Source organism: Aspergillus alliaceus (genome assembly GCF_009176365.1).
Source record: "Aspergillus alliaceus strain CBS 536.65 unplaced genomic scaffold BDW43scaffold_68, whole genome shotgun sequence".
Classification (NCBI taxonomy): domain Eukaryota; kingdom Fungi; phylum Ascomycota; class Eurotiomycetes; order Eurotiales; family Aspergillaceae; genus Aspergillus; species Aspergillus alliaceus.
The window spans coordinates 170,797-186,512 of record NW_022474751.1 but is presented as its reverse complement, the minus strand read 5'-3'; the positions used below and the strand labels follow the sequence as shown (position 1 = coordinate 186,512).

Below are 15,716 nucleotides of genomic sequence, written 5' to 3'. Positions count from 1 at the left end.
TTTTTTACGTTGGTTGACTCAGTGGGCCTCTTCTGCCATTGGGAAATGACGAAAGAAAAGGATATAGCAATGTTAATACTGAGGTCGACTGGGATGCAGTGCATGTATGTGCCAGTGACAAGCGATATTACGGGCTTTACCGATGGTGGCAGAGGCAGTTTAGAAAGCAATAATGGTTAGATATGTCTCAAACGATACTGACACACCTCAGCTCGGCAGGAGAAGTGGAGGCGATGCCGAGATCTTCTAATAATATGGCCTCGCTACGTTGTCATCAGCGACAAGGGAATCCAAGCTTACTAGTAGGTTCGGCAATCGAAGGCCCTAAATCTTACAGGGGTTTGAAAGTCAAATACATCTGTGCTACAGCTAGGGACTACCGACTGGACTATATCTGGATAGACACGTGCTGTATTGAAAAGACAAGCCGCGTAGAGCTGGCCGAGGCAATTAACTTAATGTAACGTTGGTACAAAGAGGCAGAGGCTTGTTACGCGTACTTGGCTGATATGCCGACATTTGACAAATTCGAGGGTAGCAGGTGGTTCATCAGAAGTTGGACATCGCAAGAGCTTCTAGTTCCAAGAGATATCATTTTCCCAATAGTAAATGGCAAATGATTGGTACTAAGCTACAAAACAGTTCATACATATCCAGCATCGCCCAGCTGCCTGTCAAAATATCAGAGGTCGTCTGCAATATGTCAATGTTGCTCAACGAATGTCATGGGCTGCGCATAGGAGCACAAGGATTGAATATAGCCTATTGTATATTAGGTATATTTGGCGTAAAAATGACATTAAGTTAAAGGGGAAAGGGTGTTCCTCAGACCTGAGATGGAGATCATGAGTGTCGCAGATGACCACGGCCCTTTCGCCTGGACATCGACTGAAGCTCACAATTTCTTTTCTCGCAACTTCCTCCACGGGGTTTACCAACTCGGGGTATCTCATCTCAACTAGCACCTCCGCTTTGAGAACCCGTTCCCCAGCACTCGGAAGTAGAGGCATCCGTCTAAAATTCTCCTTTATGTACAAGGGGTACCTCAGTTTAGGCCTTGTTATTATTGACTGTACAGAGATGGGCAAGGAAAACCGGCGGCTGGCAATTCACCTGAAAGGTGTACCTGGGTAACATTTCAAGGGAGAAAAAAGCTTATCCATTGAACTGTTGGATGTGGAGAATAACACGCCGCAATACCCCATGCAGACCTATATGTACAAGAATGGCGTTCAAGAAGTGACCAAAGAAGGGAAGACCTACGGAAATGTACGGCTCTCTTCTCAGGGGTAGCGCGGACAGTGTATCTCCACCTTAACTGGGAGTTGCAGGAAAATCGGCTCGTTCGTTACCAGAGGTTTCTACCCGCTAATAGTTACCTTGGTCCGAAATTGGTTATGTGCAGTGACTGGAATTATTTCTATTTGCTACTCAAGCAGAGTGGGAGATTTCTTTCAATGGAGCTCTACCAGGATGGAGACACTATACTGTCTCAGGTCACCGCTGTCCAGGACCAAACAGCGGCGTGTATCAACTTAATTTATGTCTACACTTCGTGATGGGAGGCGTGTACAAGTATGTATCCAAGAAAGGCTAGCTCAGGAATATCACGAGGAACTTATAAAGTTCGTGGAAATAGCATACATCGACGGTGCTGGTGCAAGGTGACTTCAGCATGTGGCTGTATTGGAGGGAGATAAAAAAAAAGCCCAGACACCCCTCTCGTATACCGTAGATCAAGGGTATGATGCAATCGTGAAGATGCTTTTACGCAGACACAGGCTCCGACCCAACATTAATATGAAAGACGGATACGAATGGACTCTGCTATCATTGGCTGCCCAAAGTGGTAATAAGGGGGTTGTAAAACTGCTGCATGGGTACGACACTGATCCGGAGTTCGAAGTATCGTGGTCGGACACCACTGGAACGGGCTACACAGTCCGGACATGAGACAGTAGTTGAGCTGCTGCTCAAGCGCAGAGCTGATTCGGAGTCTCTAAATACAGACAATCGGATGCCACCCACACGGTCTCTTCACATTATGCAGAAGGTTGCCACTTTGCTTATGGAGGAGCTACAGGAGGCCTCACTCACAACTAAGCCTGATGATACTGGGGATTCTTGTAACCCGCCCAGTCCAAAGTTAGAACAATGATTGACACAACAGAAAGATCAGGCGTCACAGAAGAGCCAGTCAGTAGGCACTAGGCCGATTAATTCTAAAAATATCTCCGTGTATCCTCCCAAACAGCAACTTGATGCAGTCACAGCAGAGTCAATGCGAGGGAAGGAAAAGGCGATGTAAGGTAACCAAGTGGACGTTTTGGGGCCGCGATCAACACCTCTTGGAAAAGTTTTGCACCGAGGGTAATCCATCAGCTGTCAAGGCTCTACTCAACAAAGGGTGCAACCTTGGCACTGCCTCCTACCCTCGACCAAGGCCTATCATAAAGGTTGTCCAAGAACATATATGTGAAGCATTACAAATGCTTTTTAGACCTGATTCAGCATAATATCGATTTAGCGTTACCGAACTTAGAACCGGACATACCCCCTTACTGATTGCTACTTGATAGTAGGCGGAGCCGATCCCAACAAACCAGATCGAAGTGGAAAACGACCGATCCTGAGTGTGTTTGACGACGAAGAGACCGTTTCACTCGGAAAGCACCGGCTTAATGCGCTTGCGTGTCTTCTAAGGACGGGTCAAGGAAAAGAGACAGATGTCAATGTATCCATACCTCATACGAAGAACAGCCTTTTACATCTTGTTGTTCGACACCAGAACCCAATGGCAGTCGGGATGCTGCTCTTCAGGAGGCCGGCCGTTAATGCCAAGAACTGAGCTGGTGCTACATCTTTACTTCTAGCCGCGGGCACAGTGTTCTGAGCCCTTGAATCCAGATCAAGAAACCACTTTATGTCTTCTCCTGCGGCAACCAGACATAGAACTGGGAAGACCGATCTCCAGAGTCGAACTGTGCTCCATCAAGCTACCCTCCGCGTTTCCCCACTAGCTGTCAGGGCGCTACTTGAGAAGGGGGCTGACCGTTTGGTTAAAGATTCCAAAGGCAACACTGCTTTGCAGTTGGCATCGACCTTAGACCCAGTCATATGGAAGGACGAGGAAGCGGAGATATTGGAACTTCTAGGTGAATAGATGACGGAAATAAGCCTGCATAAATGATGACATCTATTCTGGGAAAGAAGTGTCTCCTTTTCTCATACTCTAGGAACTTCACCGTAAATATTTCCGCTGTGGGGTTCCATTGTGTGTGTGTGTACGGCCGCAGCTCAGAGTTGACTTGGCTTTCAGTTGTGTGGCATATATCACATCTTTTGAATAACTTGTCTTCAACTATTCACATGAATCTGTAAAAGGCTGTAGTTGTGTAGATAAATACATACAGTCTGTACCTTCAGCTCCACATGGAGGATCGATATTGCTATTCTTCACTGTTAAAGGAGATACCCTTGTATTGCCTGCTGAAGGCGTACCAGCAATCTTTCTTTCTCAGGGACTTTTGTACTTTGGCAGCTAGATATTTCGTAGGAATCTAGAGATTAGAACCATGGTTACGGTGTGCGTGTGTTTGCTTTGACTGGTCCAAATCGCCACGTGTGTGATCTGTAGGTACAATTGAACATATCACCACCAGATAAAATCTTCTTTGTGGAGTACTCCTGTCAGACAACGATCTCTGTATCGAATGGATTACTCCGCATACTTCGGGTGGCAAATGCTTGACCAAACTAATGATCAATAATCAATGCAAGAAGTACATTAGGCTCACTGACTTGACCGTCTCCACCGCTCATACCAACAGATATCATCAGCGTTAGAGGAATATATTCTGCATTCATTTCATTATAAACCAACAGAAAATATAATACTGCGTCCAGCTGCTGTTTAAATAACTTAGAAATTTTCAATGGATGTGTACCCTGATACCTTCAGTACTAAGGTGACTTTGTTAGGACTAACCCTTGGCATCATGATGTAGAGAATTTCGGTGCCTACTGGTTCTGACAAATTAGAATCAGTTTACTGTTACGTTATGATGCACGCGAAGACAAAGAAATATGAGTATAGACCACTACGTATTAGGTTTTATCATGGTCGGCAGAGTCGCTGTGTCTTGCGGATAGTGCTATGAGCTGAGGGTATCCACAAATCTATCCAAAGGTTGCTCAAGGGTGGAACCATCTGACTAGGTCATAGAATGCTGCTGAGAATCACGAACCAATTAGCAGTATATTCCCCCGTTGTTGGTGTATCAACCGATGACTCTGGTTTTAGGGCTGTTGTCTTAATCAGCTATCCGTCAACGAATGATTGGCCTTATTAAGCGCTGAACACGATAGTGCCGCTAAACGAGCCATTCATCCCTCGACCGGTGGGTCAGCAGCTGCAGCTCTTTTTTTGCTTTTATCTTTTGACGAAAAAACAATTGTCCCGACTGAGGTGTATCCCCGCATTTAGACGGGATGTGCTTTCCTGGCGGCTAAGCATGGGGCTTCCTGTGGGTAAGATACGCCTTTTCAACCAAGTGCAGCGCTTCGCTGGGTAAAAGAAGTGGGATATACAAGATGCTTAAAAAATATATCATAAGATATTGTTCTCCTAGCCTTGTTCTACAACCCTGTACATCATCTTCAGTAACAATTGATTCAGATTGATGAACGCCACATAATTTTTAGCTAACATCCAGCGCTTATGTGAACTGGGTGCCATTGTCCCGAATTATAGTATAGGTAGCCCTACTATAGGGATCGGTCCACTATACTGGGATAGTGTCTAGACCATCTTTTCTTTATTGCCTATACTGTTGGTATATTTCTCAGATGCGATCTATCAATTGATATCTCAACTTAAGAACCGTAGACTTGACGCCCCTTATAAGCGCCGCGGCAGCATGCCAGCCATTGAAAGCAAAAAGCAGACGCCTCTCCTTGACCCCACTGGCCTTACCCCTCACTTGACAATCCGATGTTCATTTTTTTTCACCAACAGGCCAGCTGAACGCAGCCGATATAACCCCCCTTCCAGAGAAGAGTTAGGGCCTCCAACATCGAAAAAAAGCCATAAGTAAGACGCACTCACTCCTCAATAACCTCTAGAAAAAAAGACAAAAGCAAAAGAAAAGAAACGCCTAAACTAAACTTACCGGTATTCCTCTCTCAACTGCATTGCAGACCTAAATATATATCCTTTCCTCGAGCTGCCCACAGCAAACGATGCTGAATTTCGAACATGAGCTCCGCATGCGCCTGGATATGTTCTTCCGCCAACACACCGGCTTCTCCTCCTACGCCCACTTCCACTCCATCCCCCCCATCTTCCGCGAGGAAATCTTCGACCAGCTGCTGACAACCGATACCTTCCTCATCATGCCGGACAGCGACGTCCGCGACGCCGTCCTCGGCGACGCCATTCTGCTCTGCCAAAAATACATCACCCATGACACCGCTGTCGCCAAGGAGGCCCTGGAAACCTATTACGAGAAAAACCACTTCCAGATCGTGAACGCCCCCTTCCTCGCCGAGCTGCTGACCTACCTGGACGACCCGCACTGCGATCCGGACGACGGCTTCGACCCCAAGATGCACGTCCAGCATCTGAGTCTCGGCTTCGAGTGGGACTGGCTCGAGGAGTTTGGCGCCGGCGAGGATGACCCCGCCGCAACCGTTGAGGGCGTCCTAGGCATGCTAGCTACCTGCCCGAAGTTGAAGGAGGTGGCGTTTGAGATTAAGGGGACGCCTGAGGGCATCGCGCGCATGCGGGAGGTGTTTACAGCGCAGGCGGCGGCGTTACAGAGTCTGGATGAGCGGTTGCGGTTGAATACCGATGAGGGCGATATCCCCGCGGGGCTGTTGGTGTTGGAGATTCCGTTTAATCGGCAGCTGCAGCGGAGGATGATTCCGCATCCGTGGTGGGATTTGGAGCGGAAGGAGGAAATGGAGCTTTTTGAGGAGGATTGGTGGGAGCGGTTAGAGATTACGGAGCAGATCCCGGAGGATTTGTTGGTTTGATGGTTGATGGTTGATGTTAATACGTGGTGTTAGGACTTTTTTTTCACCTTCTGTTTCCTTTTTTGGGTTGAGATGCGGGTTTGGGCTTCACTTCCTAATGTGGTTTGGGATACGCTTTCATTCGTCGTTCGTTAGTCAGTTCTTGTGCTTTCATCTCACTTAGTAATATCTCAAGTTCTTTTTATGTTAATTCACCTGGTACCTTTGGCCGAGCACTTGTTGCATCATGCACGGATCCCAGGCTACCCAGCCCTTGTGACCTCTAGGCTGATATCATAAATAGTCGAACAGCCCTGTAACCTATCAGTCACGTCGACCATGCTACCATCAATGACATCAATGCATCCCAAAACCACTACCCAACACCACACACATCCTTTCCCAAAATGCCCCCATGACTTAAACGTGACCAACTCTCACACATAGAACATGGTATCTCCTGCCCGGGGGATATTCCTCCGGGGCCCATAATCCCAGCCGTCTCGGAGAAAAACGGTGGATTATCAACCATTGACAAACCGTGCATGCTGAGTTCCGACTCCAATCAGACGTCCGGTTCGTGCGCTAATTTCCTCCCACGTTATTACTAGTGACTGGTGCAGTAGCCATAGCCAATAGACGACTTGGTTAGTGCATATAAGTCTGCACTAAGATATATTATCTTTAGGCTGATAGTGGCGGTTCCCCGCTTTGTCTTGGTGGGGCAAGTTGTACTTTTTCTTTTGATAAAGGAATATGTCCTGTATATAGGTTTTCAGGGGTGTGAAGGGAGTTAGGGCGTATGTGGTCCGTGTCTTTGCTCTGGACAGGTGTGTCGGGCAAGTATTGATGGAATTTTGCTAACAGAAATGTGGGATTGGATAGTTCCCGGCTTATCCAATATATGTTGCGTCAAAGCAGAGTGTTTCCAGTATCCAAGGGTGTATGGCTATCAGGCACTCGGTATGTGGGACTCCAATACACCATTCTGAGAAATGATTTACGGAGAATCACGCCATGACGTCAAATCCCCGGATATCAGCCAATGAGCCATTCATGCAAGTAGCGATCGTGGCGGTGATACTCAGAGGATTAGTGGCTGGTGGATCATGGGAAAGGACTGTATAGGTTACGATTTCCTTGCTTCAGATTTCTAATTTCAGTCCGTAAGTCTGTCATGCCACAGTCTGACACCTTCTGTATTTCAATGACGGCAAAAGGCTACGAGAGCTTATGCAACAACTGGCTTTCAGACAGATCACAGTGGGTGCCGCAGCTAAGAAATAGACTGGTCCCTACCTAAGGTAAAGCTTAATATCCTCAAAATTAAAATCAACTATCAACCAAGGGCAAGTTGACAACGCAGCAGGTCCAGATATCTGCAAGTTAGACATCATGATGGATGTCTATTGTAGTTCCGGAGAAGAAAAAGTTCCCGGTCCAATTGGCCGTAGTCCATCCTGTGTAACATTAAATGGGCAGAGTGGCATTTCTCATGCAAGTTACAAGTTAGTTGCGTCGTAAAAAGCTGCCGGATTGGGTATAATAGAGCATTTACTACGGCTTCCAACGTGTCTCAGGGTTTTTGCCGGGTAACGTGGAGTTAAGAGCGTAGGGACATCGGGAGCGTACTCCCGACGACAGGTATCGCACCCACTGGCTATGCCGATCTTTCGGATGCCGTCGCTTTGCTTTGAAAAAAAAAAAAAAAATATCCTCGGCAATGCCAGCCCGAAGCACCATGATTCAGCCCATACAAGTACGGTCATATTATTCATTCGAGGCTGAGAATAGTCAAGGCCCTGTAGGGAAATTAAAATCCTCTGCTTTCTTGGTGTATAGTCGGGCATAGATGGCACTGCTACCAGTTGCCCAATGGTATGCTCGAAGGAGCCATAGCCCATCCATTCCAAGCGGTGATGCCAGGGTTGCCTTGAGAGCGCTCGCTGAAACGTCAACTGCCTCGTGGATGACCGTCAGCATCGATTTTGACATTTACCTAGAGAGCTACAAAGATGAGCCCCGTCAAAATATAGAAGATCGTCCGTATCGGTGGAACATTTAAGTAGCTGCACCATGTCAATCCTTGGGCACAAGAGATCCTAGTAATTTAAGCAGTCGTAGTCGTACTTTTCAAACATCTTCTTACAAGGATGCCATTTGCTATACTCGATTCAGTGTATCCAAATTGAAGGAGATATCTATCATCTCGTGCCCATGTGATCTGATAGTGTAGCTGTATGCAGCACCAGTCCATCATCTGACAGCTATGCTTGTCAAATCGTTAGTTGCAGCGATGATCAAGGTCTGTAGCGGGGTTGAATAACGTAGCGATTGAGGGGGCACAATAACGGCCAGGGCTGTCATGCACTGAAGAGCAAAGAAACAACGGCCATGGAAGAGAAGACGCGAACACATCAGAAAGCAGAAGTAATAGCGGTGAGAGGGAACAAAGCACGTCGTTCAGTCTGTTTTTGTGCGACGTTCAGCCTGCTGTGCTGTAAGATGTTCCGCAGGACTATCATGGATGAGGGTTCTTAAGCGGCGTGTCATATGATCTTCTGCATCACAAACAAAGTTGGAGCAATAGGAACGGGTGGGTTTATCCTCAGGCTCAGGGTACCTGATATTTAACTGTCGGATAGGGCGGTTATTGTCAGCGCTTGATAGGATCCGATATAGGGGATAGCGGTGAAAAGCCAGCTGACATCCGTTGATTAAAGTGGCGGTGAATGGAATCCGTTACCAATAGCGATCGTTAAGACCAGCTTTACTCCACCGTCAAGATCATTGCCGTGTAGTTTAAACGGACATTGGGGGATCACTACCGCTATGGATTGGGGGAAGGGTTATACGACTTGGTAGTCGGAGGGGGAAGAGGTGCCTAAGTTGCGACTAACCCGAACTAACCTAGTCAAGCGCTAAAGAAGGAGATTAACCGCGAGTCTCTGTCTGTGGTATTCCAGCAGATGGATCGCGCCAGATCGCGGAAGTTGTTTTATGGTTCCCCGAAATGCCACTATTATTTAGTCAAATCATTTTCCCTTTTTTAACCTGACGTCATCTTCACTATTTACCATTTGCAGTAATCTCTTCGAATTCCCATGGAAAAATGCAGATTGACCGCGGCTGAAAACGAGATGCAAGTCAGCGTGCCATGCCGTTGTATAGAGACTGCCTGTCGTCCGAGCTGAACCGCCTTCTATTTCCTTACTTCTTTTTCTTATTCTTATTATTATTCTTGTTCTTTTTCTTTTTCTTATTTCGTCATCTGCAGACTGGACCGTCATTCTGGTCTATTTTTTACTCTTTTCTCTGAAAGAACCCGGTCCATACTGATTTGACTAGTAGAGACCGGGGGGGCAACAAACATAGCAGTGTGGACCAACCTTCAAGTGGGATCGATGCCCAATGTCCGGATCTCCCTCAATCAGAAGAGGGACCAAAAGTACGTACTTTTCTCTCGGCATAGACGGGGATCCATCCCGGCGAACGATCGGAGAGTTACGAAGCCAATCAAGACGGTACCTTAGGATTCCGACAATCCGCTACACAGCAACAAAAAGAAAGGAGAAAATTCACTGAAAGCCACAAACGGAATCTTAGGACGATCCTGACTTTCGGCAGCCTGTCTGTTGGCCTTCCCCGGCCAATCGGGAGACCGAACGGGACATTGTTTCGGTGGTCCCATCTTTTTGATGGGTTCATTCCACTATAGCGGGTCTTTTTTCTCTCTCCCTACGGAATGTAAGGGAATGCCCTAAAAGAACACATCCGATGGGGGAACTTCGTAACCACAGAACGAGATTAGCAAAAAATAAAATAAATAAAATGAAATGAAATGAAATGAAATGAAAGCAATTAAATTTAAAAACGGACAGACAGGCACATGGCCCAAGAAATCAAATAACAATAAAAATAAATAAAATATTAAACTCTGACCTGGTCGATTGATTCACTTTGCTTCCTATGGAACCCACCCAAGTGGCCTGAGACGGTCTCCTGACGGTCAAGAATGCGGCTTTCACAAACTGATAAATAGGCTTCTATTATCCTTTCAGTCCTGCTGCCACTAAAGTGGAAAGAGAGGATCACCTTATCTCTTCTTTAACCTTTCCTTTTAAACTTTATCTGAAGCTGTCAATCTCGTCATCAACCACCTTGGTGCTTTCTGATATTTCGACCCTCACCATACACCTTCCGATCACCATCAACATCGCTCAAGTCTCTCTTCCCCTCTCCCCTTCTCTAACACTATGGATAAGAAATCTACAAGCGGGACTACGTCCTCCACGCAACAGCCAACACACCTAGACCTTGCCGAGTACCAGGCAGAATGGGCTAGAATCCATGAGAACACAATCCGACAGATTGAACAATTCAAAGGTGCGCATGCTCGCCAAGTAGAGCGATTGGTAGTCTTCATTCATTCTGACCTTCTCTCCAGCCAACAGACAGACCCCGAACGGCTTGGGTTCAGGAACGAAGATGTCTTCCTCCCATCGGTCGCCGAGCTGACAACGCACGACGCAAATCACTTGACGAAAAACATTCTTACGATGGCATTCGGTGCCGGTGGAAAAGGATATCCATCGCAACGTGGCGTGTATGGGTCTTTTGGATTTCATTGCGATTGAGCTGTTGTGCTTGGATACTTTTAAGGCGTTTGAAGGGCAAAACTTTGATATCCCATCATCATTATTTCTTTCTTTCAGTTTTCCTGGGCTCCTCTATACTTGTTACCATTCTTCCCATGGCTCTGTTCAAAGGAATTTTTTTTTTAATTTGAATTTGTTGTCACTTCTCCATTGTCCTCCCCAGGACGTTGTTGTATTCAGGAACTTTTCTTTCAGACCCACTGTCTGCCCACTTTCTATAAAATCTATTGCGACGAGTTTTGTTAGCGCTCATATGTTAGTGTTTTGAAAGATTATCCGGGAGATCAGAATCTCTTCAACGTTGCGTACTTGCTCGTTGATTTTTCTCGGTCGTCATTTCTATTTATTTTTATATTTTTCTTTTCTCCAACTCTATATTTGTATGTTTGTTGGTTCGAAACTGCCCTAAAATTAAACACGGCTCAAGAAACGAAACTAATTGAGGCGGAGACCTGTTTAATCAGGTCGGCCAGAACCTATATATATGCTACGTTTCGTGGTCTAATGATATACGTATCATCGGCCCCAGAATAACGGTCCCAGCCACAGAGCCACAGTTGATCTATCGGTGCAGACAAAATATTGACCCGATCGATCTCTGGTCTGCATCCCCAAAGAAGTATATCCCTGTTTAGCCTCAACAAGTCGGTTCCAGACCCTAAGTGTCGGGTCCGTAACGGTGGATCTATCCATGAATGACCTGTAGTTGATCCACTTCAGCATGGGTCCATGAACACTTCTCTGGAATCCTCTGTCTGTCTCTGTCTCTATTTTTATAAAAAAGAAAAAGAGAAAAAAGAATATTTTTTTAGTTCGTTTAGGATTTCTTTCTTTCATATATCGTTTGGTTTCACTCCACCTAGAGCTCAAAAGAGAAATAGTCAAGCAGAATTCATATCCTTAATGGTAGTTTCAACTCCATGGAATATTTTCCCCCGGCACAAATATTCCACAGCGTCCAACCGGAATGCCTTCCGCCTTAATGATTCGTACCATCTCCACATGGACCTGAAATTGGAAACGGATCAGAAAGCTGACACATAGCGAAGGTTTAAAACTGCCCATTAATAATGGTCCCAAAAAATAGTATCAAATAGTTAAACCATCGCGGGACCCTAACTAGAAGCGGGCTTTATGTATCAGATGTTTTACTTTCCATTAATACACGTCCTGTCTCTCGGCGATGATCTGTACTGGTACCAGCCTACTGTCTACGGTGCCACTATTTGCGAGAGCTTCGTTTCGCCGATGTCTCTCTTGGATCTGCCTGGATTAGGGCTAAGCTTGGGGGGAAAAGTTTATTTAGAGCCATCGTTCCGTGTTCAATGGAAAATCCGGTCAGTAGTTCATCTTACTGCACAGTACTTTTGTCTTCTTATTACAGAGCTTAAATCGGGTTAACCGGTCGCGGTATTACCCACCCAGCATTCCAGTCTGTCGATAGGTATTTAATTTTAAGGCAACTACCTTCGCTATCTCAGGCCCATTTTTCGGGGTACAATCGTCGTTGCATTCTTATTCTTAAGCCGTAAGGCAACTAGGAAAGGAAAAGGAAAAGAAAAGAAAAAGAAAAGAAACAGAAAAGAAACAGAAAAAACGGTACACATTCCTACGGTATTACCACCCTTCTCCTGCCTGCAGCTTGAATTTGTACACTATTGTTTTATGGTACAGCTGTAGATTTGATTGTTGTAGTCTAACCATGATTATACTACCACACCTTATCAGTCGGACTTGACTGGGCGTCAAAGATTGTCCGGAAATCAGTTCCGATTTCCCAGTTGCATACAGGTCAGCTTTGATTTACGTAGAAGTAGCATCTCTTCGCGATTACAGTCGCCAACAACTGCAAGGTCTATCCGCCTTCTGTGGTCGTTGGCACTGGTGGTGTATGCTACCAGTGATATAATTTACATGATGCTGGTTAAGATAATGCTTACACCTTTGGGCATATATCTCCCGTCGATTGATTCACCCTAAGCTATTCTGCCTGGTCTATATTTAACGTACTATATTTAGAACAATGATAACAGAGATAACAGAGAAAAGCTCACGTTCGGATAGCTGAATTGCCCGACCTAGTTGTCGGGATACTAGATGCTACCTCCTGGTCTCTCATCTTAGCAGTGTTGCAGATATGCATGGGAGCCTTTTAGGTTCACATCCGACATGTGCCATGCCTCTAACTCCCAAACGTCAGCTTTAACTGGCCGCCGAGGATAATGACATGATTCCCCTTAGGTTTTTCTAGTACATATTTATTATCTTCAGCGAATTATCCCTACCCCGATGATTCATTGGCTAGCGCATGCAATTGGGGGCATCTCATACCCGACAGCGCGAATGTAAGGATCGGGCTGCCCAACGCCCTCTAATAATGGCGTTCAAAATGAACCCGAAAGTGTATAGCGTAATTTCTATCTCGATGGTCTGTCTACCTTGGATATCGCGTCGTCATCAATGTTGAACAAGATATGTTATAGGCGGTGTTTTATCGCTCTTTATCAGCTCTTGTGCACTGCAACAGAGAGTAATTGTTTGAAGAATCTGCCCAAATCGGGGCTGTGCTGGCTGCAACGCCACACCTGATATAGATCGATCATTGTGGCCTTGGTGGTGTCAGATATCAGATACCCGTTTTGGAAATCTCTACATGATTGGGCAGTAGCAGTCCTTTTGACGTAGCTATCATTGATCTAATTAAGCGACAGTGCTGCATATAGATTTTAGGTGCGTCACTTGCCTACAAATTGGATTGACCTAAAGCTCTTGCGTGGGGCTTGGGTGCTGTCGCAGTGGCAGTTCAGTTCGCAGAAAATCCACTGCATCATCCACAAGCATCCCCGTTCCACCCTACTCTAGGCCAGCTTGTTCTTTACCGTTTTCTTAACCATACTGACTATCCAATACATTATGCAAGTAAGGTATCCTTGCTACATATGTACGTTTGTCACTAACTCTACCTGGAAAACTTTATTTCTCACGCAAGGACATACGAGTGCTAGTACATATGTCGTCCTACCCATATCTGCATAACAGGCTATGCAGCATTAGCTGCGTTAGACTTAGCTGAGGGCCGGTTACATGTCGCATAGATCTTCAACTACCAGAAGTAGCATACCTATCAGAATGTGGATCCATTTTTCATGCGTTCCTATTCTATTACTTTCTCTAGTACTTCCCCGAAGCTGCGACGTCAAGTTTTAAGTGTCTCATAAAATCCCCCATTAACCATGCAGTTACCATTGTCGTCAAACTGAGACCACAAATTCTTCCCTATTATGTAGCTATCTCCCCATTCTCATCCTCCAGCTGATACTTGGGTATCTTCTCACCTACGTGCCATCCATATCGGCTACCTGGATGGTCTTTCGGAAGACTTTGGGATCCGATGAAATCTTCTCTCGCTGTGGCACCCTCTTTTCCTACCTCGTTTCGAAAAAGCCCCCTTCGCCGCAGCTCAGGCAGTAAGTATTCTATAATATCTTCAAATGTTCCTGGATTGGTGATATGGGCCAGATTGAAACCATCCACTCCTGACACTTCTACCCATCGTTCCAGTTCATCTGCAACGGTTGTGGGACTCCCAACGACATTCGCTCCCAACCTACCGACACTTAAGTACTCCACAGTCCGCCAACTTGGTCCAAGGAAGTCTATCAGTGCCAGGCAAGGTAGCAGACCATCTCCTCACAATTGACTGAACACGTGGAGATTCACTGAACCGGAAGTCCTCGTCGTCGGTTTGGCCTGACAGATCAACCCTTGTCCATCCACCGAAAAGCGCCAATGCCCTCTCTCCGTATGCATACTTCAGATACTCCTCCCGCTTTGCTTTCGCCTCCTCACCCGCCGCAGCGACGATAGCGTTGATTCTAACAATAATCTTGATGTGGTTGGGGTCGCGCCCTTCCTCTGCTGCAACTTTTCGGACATTATCTACTGTTACCCGGACTTCGGGTGTCTGACCGCCAACAAAGATTGCTTCACCATGCTTCCCTCCGAAGCCATGTCTGGCCTCAGAGACGCCTGCTTGGAAGAGGGACGGGGTGCGCTGTGGGGAGGGCTTGCAGAAATGCGGTCCCGGTACCTCAAAGTACTTCCCCTCCCTTGTGGTGTATCTGGCGCACTGCGTCGCTAGCGATGTATACTCCCTGTTCTCGATCATCTAGGACAGCATCATCTCGGAAGCTCCCTCCCCCCCCCCCACCCAAAAGCTTGTCAAGCACCCCATATGCTCGTGGGCAATTGGGTATCGCTCGTCATGTGGAATTTGCTCTTTTAGCCCGTGGTTGCGCGCCGCACTGTCGAGATAAAACGTGACAATATTCCAGGCGAGATGCCCCTCGCTGAGATGGTCCACTGTCGATAATTGGCGAGCTAGTGCATATGGCTGTTCATAAGTCACGCTCGCAGTCACGCCGAAGATCAGGTTTTTAGTGACTGCTGTCATAGCCGGGACCAGGTATAGTGGATCATTGACCGGAAACTGCGCCCCGGATGCTAGTGCAGGGACTACACTACATTAGCAGGACCCTTGTATACATCGTACGGGCCCAGGATATCAGCGATAAACATAGCGTGGAATCCAGCTTTGTCCAGCAGCTGCGCCAGGTCGGTCCAGAAGGAGAGTTTCTTATACTGATCGGTCTTGTTCCTTGGGTGTTTCCACAGCCCGGGGGCCAAGTGGCCTGGGGTGTTCATCACAAAGGCATTCAATAGGATTTTTTTTTTGTCCTTGTCGCTTTTCGTCATTCTCATGGGTTTACTGTGTCCTGCATGGGTCGATTCCAACGGGTATATAGGGCTATAGTGGACGATACTGAAGGGCGCACGTCGAGATCAAATAACAATACGTCCTTGAAGTAATCGACAAAAGCAGGAATGCATTGTATCATTATCTTTGATCTTATTTTTTGTTTCTCATGTTATTTTGGGGCGATTGCGGTGATCGCGTTGAGTCGGATGTTGCCGCGTCGAGTCGCCACCGCGTACTGCCGGCACGCAATCCCATCCATGCATTGCTCACTTCAACCCGCATTC

General features: G+C 46.5%; 3 protein-coding genes across 3 annotated transcripts; 2 read left to right on the top strand and 1 right to left on the bottom strand.

The window, feature by feature from the left end:
* The first annotated feature begins 5,010 nt into the window (after positions 1-5,010).
* BDW43DRAFT_291912 (uncharacterized protein) lies at positions 5,011-6,121 on the top strand. Its single transcript, XM_032043669.1, has one exon. It carries the CDS (start codon positions 5,242-5,244, stop codon positions 6,034-6,036), a length of 795 nt encoding a protein of 264 aa, XP_031895109.1. The 5' UTR covers positions 5,011-5,241; the 3' UTR covers positions 6,037-6,121.
* Positions 6,122-10,120: 3,999 nt separating this feature from the next.
* BDW43DRAFT_291909 (uncharacterized protein) lies at positions 10,121-10,816 on the top strand (the record flags this gene model as incomplete). The annotated part of the gene is made up of 2 exons (XM_032043668.1): positions 10,121-10,401; positions 10,463-10,816. Coding segments are annotated over exons 1-2 (373 nt in total), but the record flags the coding sequence as incomplete, so codon positions are not given.
* A 3,136-nt stretch (positions 10,817-13,952) lies between these two features.
* BDW43DRAFT_323054 (luciferase-like domain-containing protein) lies at positions 13,953-15,428 on the bottom strand (the record flags this gene model as incomplete). The annotated part of the gene is made up of 4 exons (XM_032049677.1): positions 13,953-14,280; positions 14,315-14,778; positions 14,884-15,162; positions 15,198-15,428. 4 exons carry the CDS (start codon positions 15,426-15,428, stop codon positions 13,953-13,955), a joined length of 1,302 nt encoding a protein of 433 aa, XP_031895107.1.
* Positions 15,429-15,716: the final 288 nt, after the last annotated feature.

Bases quoted from the DNA above. Each gene is read 5' to 3' on its own strand.
- BDW43DRAFT_291912 (XM_032043669.1), top strand. From the start codon at position 5,242: ATGCTGAATTTCGAACATGAGCTCCGCATGCGCCTGGATATGTTCTTC.